General features: G+C 46.0%; 1 protein-coding gene across 1 annotated transcript in view; it reads left to right on the top strand.

Moving 5' to 3' along the window:
• Nucleotides 1–26949, top strand: part of LOC142495505 (E3 ubiquitin-protein ligase RNF14-like) — a 48568-nt gene that overhangs the window by 10356 nt on the left and 11263 nt on the right. Inside the window, exons 2-6 of the mRNA XM_075601076.1 lie at nucleotides 7127–7288; nucleotides 8741–8889; nucleotides 10713–11219; nucleotides 16439–16667; nucleotides 22446–22618. Coding sequence (XP_075457191.1) covers nucleotides 7135–7288; nucleotides 8741–8889; nucleotides 10713–11219; nucleotides 16439–16667; nucleotides 22446–22618 — 1212 coding nt within the window. The 5' untranslated portion in view covers nucleotides 7127–7134. The remainder of the gene's footprint in view (nucleotides 1–7126; nucleotides 7289–8740; nucleotides 8890–10712; nucleotides 11220–16438; nucleotides 16668–22445; nucleotides 22619–26949) is intronic.

Raw genomic sequence — 26949 nt, 5'->3', positions numbered from 1 at the left:
TGGATGACGTGGCCCATAAGGAAATGGGTACTTCAGAAAGTGAGGGATGTGGAAAAATGTGCTGGGGTGCAATGTCACAAGTTTGGAAACAAGTCGTTGCTGGCAAACTGTCCAAAGGCAAATAACAAGGTTTTAAAACAATGTCATGTCCTTTGATCCACTCATATGTACAGTCAGGGGTAATGATGTATGCATAGCAGGGTGTCAAATACAGCCCAGTGATTGATGACATCTGTGCGTCTGGCTGAGGGTGGTCAGCATGATCTAGAAATTGATCATACGAATCCCAAGCCTCAATCGTAGTTTGAAATGCAATATTGACATATGCATTTTGTGTGCGTGCAAAATCATAAGCTGCATACAATTGCTGAGAAATCCTCCCACAGGAGGTGTAGACGCAGCATAGCCGAATTGAAGAGATAAATGAAGGCTGATAGGGTGACTATAAAAAACTTTATTGGCATAGTGTGCAAAGAGGATCCGTTTGCACAATGTGCCAATAAAGTTTTTTATAGTCACCCTATCAGCCTTCATTCATCTCTTCAATTCGGCTGTGCTGCGTCTACACCTCCTGTGGGAGGATTTCTCTACATTGCTGACCGTCGCCAGCACGCCGGGCTGTTGCTGTTATCCTGCTGGTTCTCCTGCTAACCCGGAAGTCACGACACTGCCGCCGGTCACATGACCGCCCATCGCGACGGAGCGGATGCAGGGTTGGCGGCTAGAAGAGGTGTCGGTTGTTCATGGCATTACGGTGCCGCATTGATGTAGCTATCCTTACTTTATGAAGGAGTTATTGCAGGAGGATCGGCGGCTAAACAAACGACATGAGGACCTGGCTGTTACGGCGCCACCAACCCCATTCATGAGTGAGTCTTTCTGTCTCAATACCACTAGTGCTTTATGCAAAGCCAGTTGCTGGGAAAGACTGTATGCATGTTCACGTGTTTGGGGCTTGCCATAACCAGTGTTCCAAATTTATCTCTATAATAACATTCAACAGCACTGTGTATTTCTGAGCGCCTGGTGGGTCAACACACTGTTTACCCGTTATACATATGCATACAATTGCTGTCTGATTTCCTGAGCAAACATCAGAGTGCGAACCTTCCTATTGGGATCGTATGTATGTCTTGCAACAAAACAGGTAACATAATCTTCTTTTGGACCTGCAGGAGTGGTAATACAATAGGGAGTGTCGCACACAACCCCACCCTTGTCTGTGATATATAATGTCACACTCATTTTTCCCATAAGATCTCTTCCCAGGAGATTAACGGGGCATTTTGGGATAATTAGAAAGGAATGCTGCACCTCCAAAGGGGGAATACCAGGGGACACATGTCCGACTGTGGATGTTAATTTTAAAGGGGGTGTCCTTTTGCATTCCACTGTAACCCCACCAACACCAATAGAGGACTCACTTGCATCTGTGACCGGACCCTTATTAAACCGCTGCGAAATAGATGAGCGGGTTGCTCCTGTATCAACTAAAAACTCATACAGGGTCCCGTCGACAGTAAAAGTTACCACAGGTAAATTTTCCCATCGAGAGGAGAGTTCGGCCAAATAACAAATGAGGGGTCCCGTCCTCTGGCATCCCTATTGTTGAGGGTTTTGTGGTTTCCACTGGACATGCAAATTGTGCCTGGGGGGTCCTCCCTGATAATTATAGTGTGGGGGGGTGTTGGAGATTTTGTGACGTGGCCTGAGGCAGTGGCTGCCATGAGCCAGTTGCCTCCATATTAGCATCCTGAAAGGGATATGGGCAGTTATTTCACCAATGTCCCATTTGGCCACACTTGAAACAGGGCCCATTATGATGAGCTCTCACCCCTGAGTAATTACGGGGTCCTGCAAAGGACTGTCTACCCTGATTCCTACCACCTCTATCTCTTCCACGTCCCGTCCTCCGTCAAAATACATGGTCGCATTGGAGCGCTGCGTATTTTTCACAGGAGGGGGAAAACCCCCTGCGGCATCCTTTATTCTAACACGCTGATCCCATTCTGCTATATTTAGCGTATGCCATCCATCAATGCACATTCTAACTGTCTGTGCGTTACCTGGCAACATATTATTCATTGCATGCTGAATATACAATGGAGCAATAGCGTCATCTAGTGACAAGCCACAGTCATTCTTCCAACACTCTTTAAACCTTCTTAAAAAATCAGTGACAGTTTCGTCTGATTTCTGCACACACGTGATAGCCTCAGATATATCTTGTCTAGAACCATGCTCGCTTTTAAATACATCCAAGACCTGTTTCCACATTTCTGCTATCCATTCAGACATTTCCCAATGATTGTCAATAGTTGCAGTAGGATTATCAAACTGTGATTCAAGAGTTCAACACTTCTCTGTCTATTTAATACCTGCATGTTTAGTGACTAGATCTAATAAAAAAATATAATCAGAACCCAACAATTTCATCTGTTTGGTACATCTTTTTAAATACCTGACCGCAGCCTCAGGGTGTTTAGTGGGGTCAGGGCAACCTTGTGCCCAGGCATTCATACCAGGTGTATCTGGGAGTTTTATAACTACTTGTTCACACACTGTCATAAAGGGCATAGCTACAGATGACACATTTGCAGAGGATAACCTCCAGTGTTTGGGACTGGGACTCATCTGTTTTTGGAGGGTTTGTCTCACACAATACAGGGGACTCTGCAGTAGTTATTTTGCTCAATTCGTATGCAACCTCCCCAAGTTATTTACAAATTAAACCAAAATTAATAGATTCCTGTTCTTCTGAAGAGGAATTATCCTTGAGGATTTTAGCCTTACTATTTATCTTCCCTATTTGTTTTTCTGCTGTGTGAGATTTAGTGTTACCCGCAGGACCAGAAGTGTATTGGTCCATTGTGTCACCCTGATCAGTCTCACTCCCTGACTCATTTTCATCATCAGCTAAAACAGCTGCGCTGTGGAATGGGGATGCAATTTGGGACGTGACCTGGGACGTGACCTGAGACGCAACCTGAGATCTTTGGTTATACATTGATTGCTGGGCTGCGAGGATTATATCTTCATCCGCAAATGCCACTGACAGTGAGGGAGGGGGTTGTGCGAGGGCTAACAGATTAGGGTAAATAGAGGGGATGTATGGTGGAGGGGCTGTGGGCATACTCGGGGCAGTTGCACCCAGTATAGCAGATGGACATAACAAGGGACATACTGTTCCATCGGGGGATATTTCACAACCATAAGGCGCAATCTTAATCCAAGCACTGCCACTTTCCCTCATATATTTATGATTCCACTTGGGGTCACCTCCAAACCATGGCCAATCAGAGTCTCCTCCCAAACATGTCCCTTTTATCATAAGTACAATCTAGTAACCCATTTCCCCGGGATGGCTCTTTTGAAAGTCATCAAAACAGCCATCCCGGGGAAATGGGTTACTAGATTCCATTTTTTCTGACCAGCCGGACAAATTATCCACAAACGGATCACAATAATAATCCCCAATTAATTCTATTGCTAATTCTTTAGGGCTTTGATCTGGCTTCCGTTTACAGGGAATAACTTGCTGTGTATTTTTCTTAACATTTTTCTTTTTATTAGTCTTATACTTTATAATATCTGGTTTATTAGATGACGAAATGTTAGTGCCCATAATGAGTTTATACAGGAAAGAAATCTTAACACTTTATGCGCACGTATTAATAAACAATTCTTAACTTAACTTTAAACAATTCTTATGTTAACTTAACTTTAAACAGTTCTTAACTTAACTCTAAACAATTCTTAACTTAAATTACCATCCTAGCTGAGACCATATACCGTCCGTTTTACTTAAACAACTCTTTGTTATATAACAATAGGGACTTCAACCCTTTGTTATATAAATCAGGGACTCAAACCCTCGATTAAACAATAGGGACTCTAACCCTTTGTTACATAAATCAGGGACTCAAACCCTCGATTAAACAATAGGGACTCTACCCCTTTGTTCTTTTGCCCTTATAAATTTAGGTTACTTAGTTTCGCAGAGGAAAAGGTGAGAAACAAATAAAAAAGAATCTTTACTCACCCTTTTTCCTGTACGAAATTCCACTTCTGTCACCAAAACTGTTAGATCTCAGCAGATCAGGTCATCTTAGGGCAAGCAAAACACACACACATACACACAATTTCTCCCGGGAGCATCCTACGGCACGGATATGTTATATTCTCAAATAGTATAGCAGACGGGCCCGGAGCTGTAAAAATTCAGAGGAGACTATGGCTGAGTTCTTACAACTGGTTTTAATGGGCCACAAAGCAGCTTTTATACATAAAGCAGGGACAAAAAAACATTGTCATCTGTTACAAATATGGATTACACATCTAAATTTACATGTAACCTTTACATAATGCCTTTTCAAGAAATCTTAAAACATTTAACTGCTGAGCAAGAGATATATAATGGTGTCTTATAAGGCAGTCCTGTCTTCTGGTAGTCTTGCTTTAACAGCATATGACAGGCTCAAAACAGCTGCTCTCAAAGCTATTTACAATAGTCTCTGAGAAATAGCAAGGCCAGCATATACTGCTTTCAACCTTATCAATCCCTGAGGGGAACCGAGCTGACAGGAGACCGTTTTAACCTTACAGGTTGTTTGCTGGACACCAGGATATAGGTGCCCAAGCACTCTATGTATCATTGGGACTAGCTACCCCAGGGCATTTCTATTGTTGTTATTGTGTATTATGGGTAATGTTTGAGCCTAGTGTGGGAACACAGAAGTTATTATATAATCCTTTTGTGATTGTGTTAATGGGGTATACCATAAATGTATACGTGCTCCTATGAGGAGCCATCCTGTTACCCGGGATCCTCGTAGGTGGAGGTGCTGCACCAGAGTGAGAGCGAAAACATCATCACCCCAGGCTTCCCATGAGCGGAGGCTCAGGCCTTCTTTAAGTCAAACAGGTAGCACCAGTACCGTAATTACTGCTATTTCCCATAGTGATAGGGAAAGGGTGTTGCATATGTTTCTTTTAATATTTAGTGTGTTATATGTTTCTATTTCTCCCACTTTAAAAAATTTAAAAAAAAAATAAGATGGGAGTCTGCTTCTGAGAGTTCCTGCACTGTACAACTCAAATTGAAACTTGCACAAGAATATTCAACCATGTATCTCTGGCTGTGTTGTGACACAGATCAGGTTTTCCAGTGCAGTACTCCCCAGGGGAGATTAGAAAGTCTTGGATGGATTTCTAAGTGCTATTTTCATAAGAATCTGACACTTGTGATAAGCAAGGGTTATTTGTAAATGCGGGACAAACCAGACAAGTAGTCCCTGCACTAATGGGTGGTGTTTTCAAGCACTGGAGGCAGGGAGATGCATGGATATTTTATACCCTGTGAGATATATTGAGGATATCTTTCTCATTGTGGTCGGGTTCTGGAAAGAAGCTGTATTTAAAGATGGAAGGTGGCGAATATGGCCCTTTCAACTATTACATTTACATATATTTAAACAAAGGCCACTGTTCTACACACATGGCCCAAACCTTGGCAATAGCTCAGTCAGAAGAACGACAGCTGTATGTTTTTGACTCCCTAAAAAATACACGTCCTTGTCTCCATTGTACTCCTTGCAGTTACCATTTGTTAGGGACAGTAGGTAAGGCCAGGATCTGCATTTGTGTTAAACCATCCATTTTGTCTGTAATGGCCTGCTAAGATTATGTAGTCAGCCTTTTGCTGAAATATAATTTCTCATGTATTCAGCTTCTGCCAAAATACATTTCCTCTCTACTTGCTAAGATACTTTTTATGTTGTCAGCTTCCTGCTGTTTTAGTCAGTAAACAATAGACTGGTTCTCTGAGAGAGGCAATATCATCTAACATAGTTGCTAGAGAAATTCAAGGTTTTTTGATAACATCGACAATAAATAGGCTATGTATTTAGACAGTACCTGTATTGGGAGAATTACGCCACTAATATGTCCTGCCCCTAAATCACGCCTCTAATCTAAATCACGCCCAGGTTACACCTACGTTACGCCTCTAACCAAACCTTTTTTTTTTCTGTATAAAAATCTTTACCCTATGCTTAATAAACTGAGACAATGAAATTTGAAACTTGGCTTGTGTTCCGTTTCATTTCCTTCGTTTTCCCGGCCCTGTACGTTCATCAGATTGGAGATGGCAGTGCCAGGGTGTGGCAAAGCTTCCCGGGAAGACTGCAGGGTGCAGTGTGTGTAACCAGGCACAAGGCCTCCAGCCCTTTTTTTAAATTGGCAGCGCAAGTTCTTTCACCATTAAAGGAGACTTAATCCCACACTGGACATAAAAATTCCTGATTGTGACTAGTGACCCTTCACTAGTCATGTGGTTTACTTTAAATGCCTTTGTGGCAAGTTATATGGGGGTCAAACTAAGGAGGATGTCCAAAACACATAAGCGATATAGGCGCTATGAATGAGGAGTCACCAATATCCAAACATTTGAAAGAAATGGGACAATTAATCAGTTGAGATTTGTTGGGTGTGAGCATTTATCTCCAAATCCTGGAGAAGGTGATACAGACAAGTGATTACTATGAAGAGAGGCTTACTGGATACATAAGCTCGAGCATCTGAACGGTTTCCTGTAAATAAGACCCTAATATGTCCCATTTTTCCACCTCAAGTGGATAAGAAACAAAAAGTAACACATTGAGTGCTCATTTACATGTCATTACCCATATAGCCCCACATTATGGTAGTTGCTGCCATGTTTACTTATCAGTCTTAGTGTTAGAAGACACCTTAGTCAATGGGCTATATACATTGTCTTCCAGCACCAAGGTGCCTTATGGCAGAAGACTGCTTAGTATATATTGGCCTATATATACTGAAAACCATAAAGGGATAGTATATATGAATTGTGTCTGTGTAACACAGTGACAATTTTAAATACAGAGAACTCCATTTTAAAAATATGGTATAAGAATATTACTCATGAAAGTGCTTATTTTTATTCCTACAATTTCCTTGTGGTCAATGGCTTTTACACCATTAACATATAAATGTATTGGTTGGTTGTTTTTTTTGTTTTTTCTTCTGTAAAGTGAACATCAAGATTGAGAATATGGACAATGTTGGTGTTTATAGTCCTTGATTTATTCCCCCTGATATGTTGCAGTAAAACCAATGTCAACAGAAGACAGGGAAGCGCAGGAGGATGAACTGCTAGCTCTCGCTAGTATTTATCCTGAAGATGAGTTCAAGAGAGCAGAGACTGCACAGGGAGGGGAGATCATAGTGTGTCTGGAATTGCCTCCAAACTTTGAAATATTTGTGAAAGGTGAGTCAAATAATCAGTTTAAATATGCAATGATGTTAAGTGCTGAGGGAGCCAATTTATCAAGCACATGTTATATACACTTTGCAGCATGTCAAAGATCTCATCACCCACTAGTGCCAATATTAGGACTCTCCTTAATCACGTTTAAAAAATAAATGTTATGCAGATTTAAGAAAATGAATAAAACTGTTGCAAGTGATGCAGAATTTGGCCAATCTTATCTTCTAAAAGCCACTTTGTTTTTCCCCAATTCTGTGCACTGTGTCACCAGCTGACAGGTCTTACAGGAAAAGAAAATACTGTATATACTGTAGCAACTAGCAAGGGCTGTACTATGAAACAAAGGTCAATTTATTGAGGTTACATAGCACTAACAAAAACAGCTGACATTCCTGTCCAAAAGAGTCGGGAGATCTGATGCTAAAAATGAGATGAGAGGTTTTGTAAGTAAGTAAGCCTGGTGCTGTAGGACAGAAAATGAATGTGGTCGGATCATTGTCTAGTAAAATGGGGGCAAAGGAAAGGGAGGGACAACGAGGGAGCCATCTTCACACTTCGTCATGTTACTCTCCACAGTCCATTACTTGACCCTTAGTTACGCTTCTCGTATTACAATTCTGTTCTCTGCAGCTTCTGCTTTTATTTACTGCACCAGAGATCAGTGAAACCGCGCAATATTATGTTGAAGAGCTGATTAAGCATCATAATCGCCATCAACAACACCGGTGCTCACCTGAGGGCATATTCCAAGAATCTCATCATTGATTTGTGCTTATTATGTTAATAACTTCAGCATCTTCAAAATGACTCGCTCCTGACTCACGTGATCCAGTAAAAAAACTACATTATTTTCATTTTCTAATTATTAGTGTTAATTGCTTAAGTATTTAAAGGCTCCTTTGCTTATATCAAACTAATCTATGCATCAGCCCATGCAGTTTATGGGTCTGCAGATATGTATGTAATGCTTTGCAGTCCTGTTATTTAGTATTGAAAGTATGTTGCCCGCTGTAGTCATCATTGTATATTTATAGAGCACAGTACTAGGAGCAGACAAAGAATCTAGAACAATACATGTATACCTTTTATTTGTGTAGCGCCATCAATGCTTCAAACACAAAAGTAAATATTAGGCAAAGGAGTCCCTGCCTCGAAGAGGTTACAGTCTAAGTGGTGGGTAGGGAGAACTTACAGACAGTAGGTAGGTCAGGGTGAGTACTTTGGTGAATCTGCAGGTAACGTTTAGGTTTTTCGAACTGCTAGGTATTTAAACCTAGATATTGTTGTTATCCACGGTACAATAAGAGAGAAATGGCATACATTTCTACATGAAGACATGACTGTGAAGATTACCCAGAAAATGACACAGCTGAACCTCTTATATGGTAATAAAATGTTGACCGTATATCTATTTTAGGCCTTGAAATGCTTTTCCTTATGTACTTTTCCCAGGCAACGCTGCAGAAAGCATCACTGAAAGCTTTGAGAACACTGTTTCTTTCCTACCACCGATCGTGCTGAACTTTGAACTTCCCCCAGATTACCCAACAGCCACTCCTCCGATCTTCACACTCAGCTGCAAGTGGCTCTCGCCAATACAGGTTTGGAAAAACCTAAATGTAACACCGCTATCCCCCGCCCCCCGGCAGCAGAGGATAGGGTGTACATGTGTGAACATGGTTCTGCCCCTCTCCCGATGGGATTAGAGTGTTAGCTCCTTGGTCCTTGATCACAGTTACCTGTGATCTCAGGGTTCCCTCTGGTGGGTTCAGGCCTTGGCTGTAATGGAGGATAGTTGGTGGTTGGAAGAACAGGACAAGAAATAGGGCGCCAGGATCTTTTGCAACTCACAGGTATTTTATTGACAGGCACACAGGATCAATTATTCTCATATAGAGCACAATACTTCATTAGACAGGTTCCCTGTATAATGCTCTCTTCAGGGCAAGTTCCCTCTATGCCCCTTCCCATTCAGGATCGGTACTTCTGGGTCAGTATTTGCCTTTAGTCCACCACACATCTTTTGGCTTCCTATTTCCTAGCACACTGACTCACTATCAACTCCTCAACTGTCTCTCACTGCCTGAACTGTCCCTTTTTTAGCTGTGCTATGTGTCATCTCCTTTAACTGTCCTAATCTTAACTGTCTCCCTCCAACTGCCTAAACTGTCATACATCTCACAGCTTCACTGGTTGCCTAGCAACATGTAACTGCAGCCTCTCTTAACTGTCCCTATTCAAAACTGCCAGTGCGAGCTCCCTCGCACTAAAAAGGTCTTAACTGCAAATGCAGCCGCCCTCTTGGCTAAGCCGCAGCATGTGACATTCCCCTGAGGCTCATGGGACTTGTAGTCCCTGTCTTGAACCTTTCCCTATTAGCCGCTCTCGTGTGGTCCTACTGCGCATATGTAGTATAACCAATATATATATGGCGACCCGCTCGCCCTATCTATGGGCCGCAACTGTCCCGCACCTGATCGCTTCCCCCCCGGCAGCACCTCATCTCTTGCGCATTTGTGAAGCTCCCTAACGGCCACCGTGCATGCTATCCGTTCTGCGCATTCGTGGCCAATCGTAACATGACCGCCGCGAGTCATCCTGCGCATCTGCGAGCCCTGCACGCGTGCGCACGCATAACAAACATGGCGGCACCATGCAGAGGGAGCCGCCGGCAAGCCCGTCGCCACCCGCAACAGCCCCCCACAGCAGAGGAGGTAAGGTGGGGGGGGGGAAACGGAGGACTGGGGAGACAGAGGGAACCTGGCTATATAAATATAATAATCATGGGTAGGGTTTAAAATAAAAAACAAAAACAAAAAAACATATGCTCAGGACTCCCCCTGGTAGCAAAGGAGTTCATTTACAGGGGAAGTTACTAATTGTGCCACTAAAGTAGTTAAGAAAGGAGGTTATCAGATTCAAATCACTTGGCCAAGTCACTTTATCTCTCTGTGCCTCAAACAAGAAGTTATAAACACAACCTATTATCCTCAAATATTCAGGGCAGTAATATTTCATTATACATCATAACAATAGGTCCAAGGCAGCTGACAGTTTTCCTGTAGCCCAGGGTTTAACTTTTGGCCCTGGGGGTTGGGGTCGGGGCCCTAACGTTGGTGAGCATGGGAGTTTTTTGGGTCAGGGCCTTCCTAAATTTGGGGAGGGGGAGTCGGGGCCCTAACGTTGGTGAGTTGGGGTTGTGGTCAGGCCCTACTGTTGGCTGGGGACAGGGAGAATGGAAGTCAGGGCTTTCACAATGGGAAGGGGGTTTCGGGGTCGAAACGGTTGTTTAGAAAGTTCTGTCTAAAGGTGGTACACTGGGAGGGGAAGCCATAGCACAAGTGAGCGCTCGCCCACACCCCGAGCGGCCTCGATTGCAGAATGACGCTGTTTTTATTCCATAAACTGTGTTTCTGTGTCCCAGCTCTCTGCACTTTGCCAGCACTTGGATGACCTCTGGGAGGAGAGCACAGGATGCGTTGTCCTGTTTGCCTGGATGCAGTTTCTTAAGGAGGAAACCCTCGAGCACTTGAACATTAAATCACCCTATGAGATTCGAGTGTGCGGTAACAGGATACAAAGCCGGAAGCCTCCCTCCCAGAAATCAGATGCCAGCGGTGCCACAGACTCGGAAGAGAAGACCACAGACAAACGGGCCATCCAGGATGTGGAGTGCGTATCCGTTCTGATCAGGGACATCTTGGACTTTAATGAGGCTCAGCAGAAGAAGTGCTTCAACAGCAAACCTTACCTGTGCAACATCTGCTTCTCTGAGAAGCTGGGCATCGAGTGCATGTACTTTAAAGATTGTCGCCATGTCTACTGCAACTCCTGCCTAAAGGACTACTTTGAAATTCAGATTAACGATGGGCAGGTCCATGCTCTTAACTGTCCTGAGCCAAAGTGCACTTCTGTCGCTACCCCTGGTCAGGTAATCTGGTTTGCATTAAGCCTATAATTTATTGCCTTCACATTATCTTGTTTAATCTTTTCATATGGCTCTGAACATATATTCAGTGATAACATGCAAATAGCATAACATACAGGGAAAGGACTCACTGTGGTTGTTTCCCCTCTTACAGAGGTAAAATGAAGGGTTCACAGTGTACTATAGGACCTGCATTTTTGGTTAAACCTTGACGTTGGTATGCAGGCTTACGACGCTTTGGCCAAAGGGTTAAACTAAATAACCAAGTAATTATTATTATTATTATTTAAACTTTATACTTATTACCATATATGTTTTGTCAATTGGATGTAGCATTGGGCACCCCTGTCTTCTGCTGAGGGAGGCTTGCCACGCCCAGTAGCACTCTTTTTTGACATATTTATTCATGATGTGGTGGGTGTAGGAGTTTGAGCTAGCTGGGAATGTGGGATATCGATATAGGCCACAGATTTCGTGGTGAACTCATGTCGATCTGGGAGGATCACGTGTTGTGGTGTAGGCCACTTTCATTACATGGCGTGCATAACTAGCTCTCCAAGAGAGCGCCTAGCTGACTGGAGACTATCGTATATCAGCCACGGCTGCCGAGTTTTCTAGAATTTAGTACGTGTCCCTAAGGATAGCTGTCCAGTTTCTCGACTCTAAGCAAGTTCCATGTGCTGTTAGATCTGGGTAAGAGTCAATACCTCCATGCTCATCCAAAGGGCTGCCATTGAGCATCTCGTGGCCGTCCTAATGTGAGTTATCGGTTTGTTAGAATGCCTATCCATGTCTTTCAGAGGCCTGCTCAGAACACATGACCGTGCATCTAGTGGAAAGGGCAATCCCATTTTCTCCCACAGGCCTTCACTCTGGGACAAGACCACTACATGTGAATTATAGAGGCCTTTTGGCTGCACCCCTTAGATAGGGTTGCCAGGTGTCCGGTTTTGAAGCAGACAGCTCGGTATTTTGACCCTGCATCCGGTATAATGCATCCGGTATAAAATAAAAGGTAATACCGGACATGTACGTGTCCGGTATTACCTCTCTCCGAACGCAGGGTGGATTCGTGGGGGCCGGCGGACGGTCAAAGCAGTTGCCGCCATGCCCGGCTCCCTCATCTGCAGGCTTCTCTCCCTGTCTGACGCGTGCCGGGTCCTCTGACATCAGCGCCGGAAGTCAGCTGGGCTTCCGGTGCACGCGGGCGTGAAAGGGAAGCCCGGCGCGCGTTAGCTTCAGACACCTCAGCGTGGGACAAACAGTGAGAAAGAAGCCTGCAGCGGGGGAGAGCTGAACATGGCAGCAACTGCTCTGACCAGCTGCCACCCCCCCGCGCATCCACTACCCCCTCTGCAGCCATTGTCCCCCCCCCTCTGCAGCCACTGCTCCCCCCCACTCTTCTCTGCAGCCACCGGCCCCCCTGCAGTCACCGCCCTCCCCTCTCTGCAGCCACCGTCCCCCCCATCCGCTCTTTTGCAGCCACCGCCCCCCCCCCCAGGCACCAGGCCCGACCTGACACCATCCCCAAGGTAAGTCTCAATTTTATTGGGTAGGTGGGGTTAATTTGTATATGTATTGGGGAGGTTGGTGTATTTTGCATATATATTGGGGAGGTGAGGGTATATTTTATATGATTAAAACGAAAAAAGCACTGGAATATGCCAAAATATATCAATCGTATTGAAAAATATACAATATAGGATATACAATTTGAAGGATGCTACAACTATCCTAGGGAAAAATCTACCTTATTCCCCTTGTTTTTTTCCCTTCCCTCCCCTGCCTCCCCCTTCCCAATCATGCCAGTTATTGGCTTGTGTATTTACTAATTTTCCCTAGGATAGTTGTAGCATCCTTCAAATTGTATATCCTATATTGTAAATTTTTCAATACAATTGATATATTTTGGCACGTTCCAGTGCTTTTTTTGTTTTATTCACATTGAGTGCTGGGGACATTACTTTATAGTTTTGGGAGGGTCCTGGGTCTCTCCTACCGTTCCCGTGCACCAGTCAGTATATACCTTATACTATATCTTGGGAGTGCTGTCTGTAATGCCATACTTTTTGTAAATTTTATATGTATTGGGGAGGTCAGGGTATATTTTATATGTATTGGGGAGGTGGGGTATTTTTATATGTATTCGAGGGACGTGGGGATATTTTTTTATATGTATTGGGGAGGTCAGAGTATATTTTATATTTATTGGGGAGGTGGGGGTATTTTTATATGTATTTGGGGGGCGTGGGGGTTGCATCTTTTACCATTGTGTCCAGTATTTTTGGACAAGCCACCTGGCAACTTCCCTTAGAGCAAGTGGGAGACCACCCCAGGAACATTCTAGATAAAAGGACCAGAGTCAAGTATCAATTAGAGACAGGGGATCAGGAGCGCACTCACATACGGAAGTATATAAAAAGAAACAACATACACACATAGTGCAAAAAGGTTTGGATGAACGTGATATGATTAAATGATTATATAATATCACTCACATTTTCCGTGAGTAATCAAGGCTTTTTAGTTATCAGGAGGGACCACCTAAGATGCAGGTTTCAGCAGTGATGTCCGCCAGCATACAGTCTTGCAGAGAGACAGGTGGAGGAGTATCCCATACGTGGAAAATGAAGGACACCAAGAGAGTGCAAAAAAGCTTTATAACAGATAAATACAAAAGTTTACACTCACAAACATATAATGGACTCGGGCATTGGGATCACCCAGTGTCAGGCAGTGGCAACAAACAGCACTTCCTCCTTCTCTGGTATTCCACCCGTGGCGGCCGTCCACAGTGGAGTTAATAAACACACAGATACCCAGCAAGCTCTAAGAAATATATGTACAGAGGCGGCACACTTTATTCTAACTCGGCTCGAGCCGTAAGCCTGGAGGTTTCCCGGCTTGCTCGTTTTTTTTCCTCGGCGTGCCGCGCGTCATCGATGCGCGGTCACGCTTCATCGGGAGCATGCGCGCATGCCCAGGGCTCCCCGAGGGAGCCCTGGGTTCCTCTAATGTGGGGGATGGCGGTGGGGGGCTCCGGGGGACCCGGTGGGCCCGGAGAGGGGAGGGGGGTGCCTCGATCGGAGGACCGATCCTCCGAGGCTCCGGCGCGCGCACGGGACACCTCGGCGCGTGCCCGGTATCTGTCGCGGCCGAGACCGGGCAAATGTTAGAATAAACTCGGCCGCGACAGTATACTAGCTGAGAGACCCGGCGCTGCCCGGGACCAAAACCTCCCGCTCCTTCCTCTCTTTCCCCCCCCCCCGTTCCCCTCGTCTCTCTCCGCCTCCCCCCACCCATGCGCAGCTGTCGTCCTTCCCTCCCCTCCCCCTGCTCCGGTCACCCCCTCCCCGCACAGCACACAGTGCCACACACACCGTGAGAGACACACCGTGAGAGACACACCGTGAGAGACACACACAGACACCGTGACACACACACACAGTGACACACACACACACACCGTGTCACACACACACACACACACACCGTGTCACACACACCGTGTCACACACACACACACCGTGTCACACACACACACCGTGTCACACACACACCGTGTCACACACACACACACACACACACACACACACACCGTGTCACACACACACACACCGTGTCACACACACACACACACACACACACCGTGTCACACACACACACCGTGTCACACACACACCGTGTCACACACACACCGTGTCACACACACACCGTGTCACACACACACACACACCGTGTCACACACACACACACCGTGTCACACACACACCGTGTCACACACACATACGCCGTGTCACACACACACACTGTGTCACACACACACACACACACATCGTGTCACACACACACACCGTGTCTCACACACACACACCGTGTCTCACACACACACACACCGTGTCACACACACACACACACCGTGTCACACACACACACCGTGTCACACACACACCGTGTCACACACACACACCGTGTCACACACACACACCGTGTCACACACACCGTGTCTCACACACACACACCATGTCACACACACACACACACACACTGTGTCACACACACACACACACACTGTGTCACACACACACACACACCGTGTCACACACACACACACACACACACACACACACACACACACACACACACACACACACACACACACACACACACACACACACACACACACACACCGTGTCACACACACACCATGTCACACACACTTGTCACACACACAGTCACACACACACACAGTGTCACACACACAATGTCACACACAGTGTCACACACACAGTGTCACACACACACACACACATCCTCGGGCACCAACAACTGCAATGAGGACCCGGCCCTTCCCCCCACCGGCGGACACCAGCCACCTCCGTCCAGTGTCCGAGCTCCCACCGGTCCAGAAGGTGCCTCTCTCCTATCCGGGCGCTCTGACCTGTCGGACCCGGGTGTGCACACAACCGCCAGGCCGCTGGACGACGCGAGACTTCAGGCTGGCGCCGAGGAGTGGCTAGTGGTGTGACCGGGGGAGGGGGATTGGTGGTGGGGGAGAGTTGAGGCCGGCGTCGAGGAGCGGCTAGTGGTGTGACCGGGGGAGGGGGATTGGTGGTGGGGGAGAGTTGAGGCTGGCGTCGAGGAGCGGCTAGTGGTGTGACCGGGGGAGGGGGATTGGTGGTGGGGGAGAGGTGAGGAGAGGCTAGTGGTGTGACCGGGGGGAAGGGGATTGGTGGTGGGGGAGAGGTGAGGAGCGGCTAGTGGTGTGACCGGGGGGAGGGGGGTTGGTGGTGGGGGAGAGGTGAGGCCAAGCGGCGGGTGGTAGTGGAGTGACCGGGGGGGAGGGGGGTTGGTGGTGGGGGAGAGGTGAGGCCTGCGGCGGAGGTGTATGGGTGTGGGGGGAGAGGTGAGGAGTGTGGGTTCTCCAAGTTATTCTCGCAATGTGAGGGGTGGGGTGAGGGGGGCAGGGGGTGCGTCCGTGGCCAATGTCACAGGGGGAACACAGGGCCAATCACACAGGGGGAAGACATACACACACAAACATTATTTGAGACTTATAGATATAGATATATTTGTGTGTGTGTGCGCAGCTGCAAGTTATCTCAGGATTGCCGTTTTTGGAGTTATTGGGGATGATAAAGGCACAGTAATTGAGTTGTTGTTGTATAGGAAGAAAATGCTGCTGAATCGGTAAACCACCACACACATTTATTTTCCTGCAGGTGAAGGAGCTGGTGGGTGAGCAGTTATTCTCTCGCTATGACCGTCTCCTCCTGCAGTCCAGCTTGGATCTGATGGCAGATGTGGTGTACTGCCCGCGTCCGAGCTGTCAGACACCAGTAATGCAGGAGCCCGGAGGCACCATGGGTATCTGCTCCAGCTGCCGCTATGCTTTCTGCACTCTCTGTAAAAGGACCTACCACGGAGTCGCCCCTTGCAAAGTAACAGGAGGCAAGTGAATCACCACGTGTTTCTTAGCAATGTGTAAGTAGCAGTGTGTGCGGCCTTCTGTATTTCCTGGAACAGCAGACAGTGAGTGGCTTTCTCTCTTCCTAACTACCAATATGTGCTTCTTAGGCTGCGTCCAGAGCGCTGACCCGTGCTGAGGCGCGCTCACGCTCGGCACTGAGCCCCTGTAGCCGCAATGAGAGCATTACCAAAATGTTAAATTCAAGCGCTCAAGGGAGCGCAGGGCCGGTAACGTGAGCGCTCCGTGACGTCACTGGCCCGCCCCCCCCCCCCGACACGCCCCCGGACGGCGTGCGGACCAAGGCCAGGGAAAGCACCTGCAGTCCTATGGACGCAGCCTTAGGCACTCTGTTAGTAGAGGGTACAAAGTGAGGCAGGATGCATTGCACACAAATGTCATGGATCAGATGGCCATGTGCAACAGTGTCTATAGGGGTTATTCATTAAACTGCAATAGTGCCAATTGGGACACTATCACACAGAAGATCCCAATGAATGAAGTCGATAGGAGTTTCCTTGGAATAGTGCTCCGATTGTCACTATTGCAGCTTAATAAATAACCACCGATGTGGCCGTTTACCTGAAAGGCGGCATTGGTGCTGTAACTTTGAGTATTCTGATGCAGTGGAGTTTATATCATGTCATACACAAAGAGCATAAACATAAAGAACATAAAGCATTTTATTATTACCTTGTGTATTGTTTACAGCAGGGGAGCGCAAACGTTTTAAGCTGCGCCCCTCTGCCTGGCCTCCCCCGGTCTCGCGCCCCCTCTCCTACCTGCCAGCTGCGTCAAATGATGCTCCGGGGTCGCGTCACATCATGTGACCATGACGCCGGTGACGTCACGTCCCATGACCCCGCGGCGTCAAATGATGCCGCGTTGCCATGGAGACGCGTCTGAATCCCGGTAAGTGTTACTGTTGCAGAGGCGTCACACAATCCAGGCATTTAATTTAAATGCCTTGGGGAGGAGCGCGGGACTTCTGCAACCGCCCGCGCCCCCCCGGACAAATCTCCCGCCCCCCAGTTTGCGCACCGCTGGTTTACAGGTATCCTACATCTATTTATTAGTATAGAGAGTAAATGCCTGTAGATTTTATTATTTGTCAATGCTAAATTCCACTAGTTATCTTGGTAAAGATTTCGATTTTTCTTTAACATCTGAATTATTAAAAAAAAAAAAAAAAAAAATTGTAACTTGACATAAACTCTTTTTTTTTTTTTATTATACAAACCTGTGTATATTTGCAGGCTTTGTAACAATACAATGAGATACATTTTCACATATACACAATTAGCAGAGCAGTGCATTATAGCAGTGGTGGGATTCAGCCGGTTCGTGCAAACCTGTTCCTAGATTTTCCAAAGTTCGCCGATCCGGATTTTAATTCGGAGACAGGCGCGGGGAGATGGTATGCGGCGGCGGGCCCCAGGTATTAAACAATTAGCCAGTAGTAAAATCACTTGAGGCAGAGCAGGCGTGCAGGGGAGGAGCGCCATCTAGCAGTCTGACCCGGAACTTCCGGTGTCTGCTGCTAGACCATGCTCCTCTGTGTGTGTGTGTGTGTGTGTGTGTGTGTGTGTGTGTGTGTGTGTGTGTGTGTGTGTGTGTGTGTGTGTGTGTGTGTGTGTGTGTGTGTGTGTGTGTGTGTGTGTGTGTATGTATATATATATATATATATATATACACATTTATACATACATACATACATAGTCCAGTTATTGGAGGATAGGATGAGGAATAGGAATAATCACAGCATTTAGAAAGTCAAGTTATCACAGTTGCAAAGTTATTGTGGTTGTGCAGAGTCAAGATTTTCCTGTAATCGTCAACTCCAAAATTAACTCCACAGACAATTTCAATGTGACACTTTGATGTTACACAAAGCCATATGGCTCACAGCCAAGATAGACTGTCTTAAATACTCTGAACATATGCATTTGACTAACAATTAAGAGAAGGGTTTGCCTAATCAACTCACAGAAACATACCAAATAGTTGTTAATTACATTTTAAGTTCTGTTGCAATTGATAGGAGAATTCAGCTCACAGAAACATACCTGTTTGGAGAAATTAATCAGAATATTAGTCCAAATATTCAGAATGCATCCATGTATTGTCACGGGAGAGCAGTACTTTTACACCGAAACCACCGGGATCACTAGCACCAGACAGGACAAAGTTGTAGAATAAAATGGGGTTTATTCTGGCAACCCGCAGACAAACAAAGATGTACAAAACACAATACAATACCAACTGGGGGCCTGGGGAGCAGACTCTAGCCTCGCTAGGTGCAGGGGCCTGCTTCAAGAAGGCTTGTCCTGTCCGCTTCTCGTCCAGGATATCATAGGGCTACTCACACAGCAGAGCCTCTGACATGTACTGCACCGACACACTTTATTCGAGCAAATACCCGGTATGTACCTGGCAGATACCTGGAATGCGCCGCTCCTCACCTCTGACAAGCCCCGTTGCATTTGCCTTCCCAGCCTGGGTTCATGCCTGGCTGACGGGCGGCTGATCTGTTAAATGATAATGATTAGGATTTAATAGGCTGCAATGCTTCGCGTGTCTACCAGATGGCATAAATTCATGAATTGTAATGCAGTATATATATATATACTGTGCAGTATTGCAGCCAGCGGGAATAAAATGCTTCAATCCCTGCCGGAAAATAACTCAATGCACTCGGGCAGAAAACAGTCACAAACCTCAATACACCCGGGTATACCCGAATTCGTGGGACTAGCCGAGCTCGAATAAAGTGTGTCGCCAGTGTATCTCCAGCTGGTCACTGTAAAGATCCAAACTCCTTCACAGAATGTCTCTCAGTCTCTCTGTCTCTCAAATAGACTCTCAGATAGTCTCTCAGATGCTCCGACATGCTCTCCATACTCCTTCTCAGAGTGTCTCTCTCAGATGGTCCTCTGAGGCAGGTGAGCGAGAACTTTTGAAGCTGCACCCCCCTGTCTTCCCTTTCCCGGCTCTTGCGCTCACCCCCTCCCCCACCTTGTATTCGCATCAAATGACGCTGCGGGGTCATGTCACGTGACCTGCAGCGGCATTTGACATGTGTGACATCATGTCACATGGGCCGCTGAGTCATTTGACGCCGCGTTGCCATGGCGACGCGTCACACAGCCGGCTGAATCCAGGTAAGTGGAGTGTTGCAGGGGCCTCGCGATCCCCTGGCATTTAATTAAATGCCTGGGGGAAGAGCGCAGGGGCCCACACCTCCCAGAAAAATGTCAAGCCCCCCAGTTTGCGCACCGCTGCTCTGAGGGAATCTCCACAGTCCTTCCCAGAGTGTCTCTCCCTTTGTTAGCCTCTCTGAGGGTATCTGAATTCTCTGATCAGCAGCACCCCTTATATATGACTCTGTGGCTATCCTTTAACATGGGAAGGGGGCTGCTGGCCAATCAGAGCAAACCTCTCACATAATCCAATCAACACTTTACAGGGCTGACTCCCAAATCACATTACAGTGCTTACACATAGATCACAAATCACTTTACCTCATATTGCTTGCTCAGCTAGACTTGGGGATTGCATTAACAGGGAATAAAGTGCTTTGGAATACATTCTCACATACATAGTGCATTATACATTCCCTGTTCTCCCTCAGATATTAAATACATTTGGTTGAAATAAGCCTTACATAGGTGGCCAAGTTACATGGATTTTGGGGTAGCTAGCTGATTCATCCTAGTTTTGTGATGCCAGCTACCCCTATCGTCACATGCATCAATACTGCTCTCCTTCTGCTCTTCTTCAAGTGATTCTTCTACAGATAATTCTTTAAGACGGGGGACCCTGCCACCACATAACATATCCCCGTGCCTGTGTCCACCCAGGTAGGCATGGAAGAGGGGAGGGGAGATCTGAAGATGCTGAGGGGAACAAGGGGAGATCTGAGGATGCTGAGGGGGACTGGATGAGATATGGTGATGATGACTGGGGAAGATATGATGATGATGATGATGATGATGATGGGCACAGGGAGATCTGATGGGGAATGGGGGAGATCTGAGGATGATGAGGGGGACTGGGGGAGATCTGGTGATGTTGGGGACTGGGGGAGATCTGAGGATGATGGGGACTGGGGGAGATCTGAGGATGATAAGGGGGACTGGGGAAGATATGGTGATGAGGGAGACTGGGGGAGAGCTGATGATGATTAGGGAGACTGGGAGAGATGTGAGGGGGCTGGGGGAGATCTGAGGATGGAGGCTGGGTGAGATATAGTGGTGAGGGGGACAGGGTGAGATGTGAGGGGGACTGGGAGGATGATGAGGGGGACTGGGGGAGATCTGAGGGGAACTGGGAGAGATCTGAGGATGCTGAGGGGGACTGGGGGAGATCTGAGGGGGACTTGGAGAGATCTAAGGATGCTGAGCAGGACTGGGACAGATCTGAGGAAACTGGGGGAGATCAGAACGGGACTGGGGCAGATCTAAGGACGATGAGGGGGACTGGGGGAGATCTAAATGGGAATTGAGCAGATCTAAGGTTGATGAGTGGGACTGTGGGAGAGTTCCCAGAAGTCTTGAAAGATGTAACTTTAATGGAAAAAATACGGCCTCCTACAGGAATATTATTTTTAAGTACATGCGTTCAAATAATTTTGGAAGAGTTGAGCAGTTCGTATAATGTTAAATACCTCTTCTGTTAGTAGCAAACCTCTATTGCCATCTATTAAATCTGTCAACTGTGACCTGACTATTTAGGAACACTGCTTTTCTGCACAAATCTAAAAGAATTGGCCTTGATCATATTTTAATAGCAAAATATTTCCTTTTACCTAAAACAACTATATAGTTTCAAAGGCAGTAAGTAGAACCATTTTCATGATCATCCTTTATTGTTAAAAAAAACCCCACAAAAAAAGTATTTTCCGTGTTTTACATTTCTTACTTTTCTCTTCCCTGAAGCTTTAGTTCTTCTTTAGTTATTTTTACACTGTTAATACGATACCTGTTGCTATGAAGAATTCTATAAAAAGAAATGTTGGCTTAAACCAGCAATCCCCCGCATTTTGTTTTAATTAGAATATTCATACAATTGGAACCTGGAGATCCCTGCAGCTGACCCGTGCTATCCCTAGCTCCAGGAACCTCCAGGTTCCCGACATATTTACCCTTTTAAGTGCCAATAAATTTAAAGGTGGCTATGGAGGTCATCCAATAGGAAGCTTACATACTATGTAACTATGTAACTCTGAAGCTGTCATAATATGATGACATTTTGGCTTCCTATTGGCCCATGGAATGTAGGCTTGGATGGCACCTATATTGATTTCCCAAATGGGACCAGAAACACAGGTAAAAAGGTAAATATCTTATGAACTGGGGTGTCCTCAGAGAATGTAATGGCGTTTAGCTCTGGGGGGAAAACCCTGGTTTCTATTGTGTTAAAAAAAAATCCAATTTATATTTGCCCTATATTTAAAAACTTTCAAAGCAGAAAGGCAGAGCAGTTACATAAAATAAATCAAGTTTTCTTTGAATAACCAGGGGAACACTAAGTGTGTAACAGGGTAGTGGTACTATGACTTGTTAATCAAACCATAGCAGTACTGTGAACCTGTAAATAAAGAAAATGTAGGAGTACTCCTTACCTTCGTGTAACATCACACTTCGACCTCTGGTGATTGTCAAGCGTTAGTGATGCCTCTTCCTGCCACAGCGAAGATTCGCAGGTGCTTTAGTGAGTTTAAATCCACCCTGTAACGCATTACTTTCCTTGACTCGTTTCAGAAAAGCTCATCTTGTTGTATAACGAGTACCTGGCGGCTGACGAGGTCGACCAGAAGTTCCTAGAAAAGCATTATGGGGATATCGTGATGCAGATGGCAGCTGACGAGATGGAGAGCAAGGAATGGCTAGAGAAGAACTCAAAGTGTTGCCCTCATTGTGGCACTCACATTCAGGCAAGTCACCTGGGCCGTGTCAGATCTGCTGTGACATATTTAGCCCGAGTCACATCTGTGTCCATTTCATTTCATTTTTACGATGATGGTGTATTGCTCTCATGCAGAGGTGAATCCAGGACCTTTTATAGAGCAGAGCTTCCAACCTCTCTCTGGTTAAGAAACCCTATAGTTATATTGTGAAATTGTGCGTAATCCCAACCCTCTCTAATAGCTTGTCTCGGCTCAAATGCAATATAAGGAACCATAGTCCTCTTTATTAGTGTAAAAAAAGAAACAATATATATAGTGCGCTACTACAGTGATCCTATAAACAGGTCAAAGCAATAAAATTGCAAAAAAATGGTGAAGTAATAACACCCAGCAGTGATGGTGTGATACAACCAGTGAAAATATACAATAATTAGTACATAACCTTAAATAAGGATGTAGGAAAAGAGCGTCTGCAGCTGTAGAACAGGGATGGCCCAGCACCCCACAAAGATACACAAGACAAATGACAAAAAAACAGCGCACAATGCTCATAGTGTAATAAAATTTAGTAAAGAATGAATGATAAAAGGTAAGTATTCTGCGTACATCAAATCAAACACAAGCGGGCATTTCATGTAACAAGACGTCTTGTTTCATGAAATACCCACTTGTGTTTGATTTGATGTACGCAAAATACTTACCTTTTATCATTCATTCTTTACTACATTTTATTACACTATGAGCTATGTGCGCTGTTTTTTTGTCATTTGGCTCTTTATAAGTTTGTCTTAGAACAGATGCATTGTAAGGAACCCCAACCCTCTCTAATAGCGCATCTTAGATCAGGTGCATTGGAAGGAACCCCAACCCTCTCTATTAGTGTGTATATATTGTAATACCATCACAGTCTCTAGTATGGGCAGCAATGGGACTTTCCAGCGTACAGAGAGCTAATTTCGCCTACAGTAGCTAGTTCAGCTGCAGATAATCAGGTTGAACTGCTAAATGAACAAGGAAGTATTTTAAGGCAGCTGCCATGCTGAGAGAGACTGCTGTTCCCAGAGAAGGGGGACAGAGAAGAGTTCTCCCCAGCTGTGGAAGCTGGCACAGTTCCCCAGGCTCGCTGAACGGTGGTCGCGGAGCCTGCTGGGACTGCCTGGGTTGTTTATCCAGGAAGAGGAAGTTAACTGATGAAGCATCTGCGAAACGCGTAGAATTAGCGCTAGCATTGTTGGAGGACCTGGGAATTGAAGGACTGGCAAATCGGAACCATCTTCAGAGGCAGACTGCACTTCCGCCCTCACTTGTGACACAATCCCGGAAGTGACTTATGCGGAACTCAGACTGTGGGATCGTGAGACGCGAGTGAAGTGCCAAGGAGCTGTATACCGACGGGGTCCTACCTCATCCTGTTGTTCTCTCCAATGCCTGTTATTTTCTTTGAAAATGTGAGTTAAACTGCTCTCATATTCTGTATTCAATACATGTTTAGTCAAATAGTATGCACTATTGTGGATTTCTTTTTTTCCATGCTACTACCATTTGAGGGATATCCTGAGAATTTTTCTACTCAACCATCAAAGGGCTCCAGTCAGAGAGAGAAGGATATCTGACATGCTTATATATACTAGAAGTTTTGTGTGTGCAACTACCTAAGGCTATATGATTGACTATTATAATTAATTACACTCTGCACTATATTTGCCTTTTTCTTTTTATGCTAACCAAGTACAAGTGCTACAGGAACGGCTGAGTACCGAGTGTGTCCCCACAGAGCAGTATGAGCAGCTGAAGGCCACTCTGCGTGTGACCAGTGCATCGCTAGAGACGATGCTTAGATGCCAGGTGACTCTGTATGAGAGGGAGCGGGAAAATGTCCAGAAACTGGAGCAAGAGATGGAGAAGCAGAGAGGCTGCTCCATCCCCATGAGTCAGTACGCCAAGGAGAAAGAGGCCTGCAAAACAGAAGCAGCAGCGATCCTAGCGACAAAAACTGCAGAGCTCCAAAATATGAAGGCGGCACTGATTGTCATGGGAGAGGGGGTTTGGCCCGGTATTAAAGGGGTTACACCCCATTCGGCCACCCCCTGCTCTCACTTGGAAAGCAAGGGGTTAACTGGACTGCGGTCCAGTAATGTGTTTTACCCTGCTTCAGAATCCAAATGTATATTCCCCTGTAAAAATGTATTGTTTCTGTTCCAGTGTTTGCACCAACACACACACTGGGATTGATGAGGGAGGGAAAGGGTTAAGTTTAACTTAGTGTTTATAGCCCTTTGTTCCAGGTTCCCGCCTTTTCAGGCTCCATTTTGCAGCCTTCCATAAGTCGCCATTGCAGCTCCATGCATTCCAATGGCAGATCTGGTGGTTTTGGACCTGTTTCCAGCGAAGACCAGCAGGTGGTGTCCGAGAGGAGGAGCGGCGGTTTCCCATTGTAAGTCAATGGGGCCATTGACTTCAATGAGGATTCCTCGACGCCGACCTCCAGGAACAGGTTGGCAGCCATCCAAACCGCAAAACCGCAGAAGCGGATACAATGTCTTTGAAAAGAGCTTTATCACTGAGTTCAAGGTCAACGACAATTGGCATGGGAATCTTAGGTTCTAGGGCACCCAGAAATAAAATTATTTTTTCTCCTAGCCCCTAGGAACCCCCACACACAACCCCCATCGGGTCCGGGAACGAGGGACCCCCGTAAGGGTTCGTACTCCTGAAAGAGGGTCGCGCCATTGACTCTAATGGTGGAGCGGAGGTCCCATTGAATCCAATGGCGGCGTGCGCCCATGCATTGCCTATGGTGGCACCAGACATTGATTCCAATGGGGAAAAGCCGCGTGGCGTTAAAACGGCTAAGTCCAAAATTGTGAAAAGTTTAAGTCCATATCTCCGGTTCTGGAAGGACCAGAGGGCTGGGATTTGGGGCGCAGGTAGCTACGGTTCCGGCTTGACTGCATGGCCATTTCCAGCCCTCTCCGAACAACCAGACGGAGTATGGGCAAATGTAAAGAATTTTGGTTTTTCCATAGACTTCAATGGCGGAGTTTCCCCATTGCAAGTCTATGGCGGCAGGACCCATTGACTTCAATGGTGGAGTTTCCCCATTGAAAGTCTATGGCGGTGGAGCCCGTTGATGTCAATGGGGAAAGAGTGAAAAGCAGAGATTCATTTTTAAAGGGAAGAATCCTGTATTAAAAAAGGGTTTTTAAAGTGCATTGGTGTATCTCTGGTTCTGGGGGTCACAGAGGGATGAAACTTGGCCACAATGGAGAGTCACTTCCGGCATGAAGAATTGGCAAGTATCAGCCCACTGGGCACAACAGAACCGATTATGTTGATATGTGAAGAAATAAAACTATGAATGGTATTTTGGGTCTGGGATAAAAACTCGGAGCCCATCTGGTATGGTAACGTCCAGGATAGCAGACCAAATGGTAGGTCATAAACCCTCTGATCAAAGGTTGACCGCTCTGATTGTATATAATAGGGCGGAGGAACAAAGGGCCTGGGTGGTCTGTAAGTGTCATAATTCACACTTGCAGATAAGGGAGTTCCCAACTTTAAAGGAATTTCCTGGACAGCCAGGCACCCCAAGGGTAAGGGATAGGACTGAGATTGTATATAAACGAGGCTCAGCCCTTACCCATTGTCTTTGTGCTTTTCGTGATGACTACATCTGAACATGTATTATGGAAGAAATTGTCAATCCTGTATCCTGATGGCTTTCTTGTCCAAACCCCTTAAGTAAGTGTATATTTTGCCTGTTATTTGTATATCTTGTGTGTTCACCTTTTTCAAGGAATAAATTATATTTTATCATATCTAGTCGTGTTCAGTTCAACCCAGGTATTTTGGTGTATATTATATCTTGTCATAAGTTACCGTGACACTAATGAAAACTAAGAGCAAGCACCGGGAAGAGGTGACAGCCCTGAGAGGAGATCAAATTGCTGAGTTCAAGATACAGCTCAAAAAAAATGGAGAAAGGGAGGATGTGGCCGTCCGTCAGGTGACCGACCTGACTACGCTATGAGACCGAGATGGCCAATACCCGCAAGCTGCTGGACCACACGTCCAATGAGATTGCCCGGATACAAGGTCCGGGAGGAGCATTGGCAGATGCAGGTGAGAAATAGAGAAATGGAAACAAATTTAAGCCTTGCTTTGAATCTGCTGAGAGATGTGGAATCGAGACTACACCAAAGAAGCTGAACTGGCAACTGCACTGAATAGAAAAAGAAGAACAGGAGGACAGCTTACTGAGGAAGGACCTGGAGTCTGAGTGTGCTGGCCGCAAGTTGGCAGAGAAACAAAAGCGTGACCTGCGTGAGGAACTCGAGGCTCTGAAACCTGAGCGGGTC

The sequence above is a fragment of the Ascaphus truei genome, chromosome 5 (genome assembly GCF_040206685.1).
Source record: "Ascaphus truei isolate aAscTru1 chromosome 5, aAscTru1.hap1, whole genome shotgun sequence".
Classification (NCBI taxonomy): domain Eukaryota; kingdom Metazoa; phylum Chordata; class Amphibia; order Anura; family Ascaphidae; genus Ascaphus; species Ascaphus truei.
Note: the sequence above shows the minus strand (reverse complement) of the source record. Positions and strands in the feature narration are given on the sequence as shown.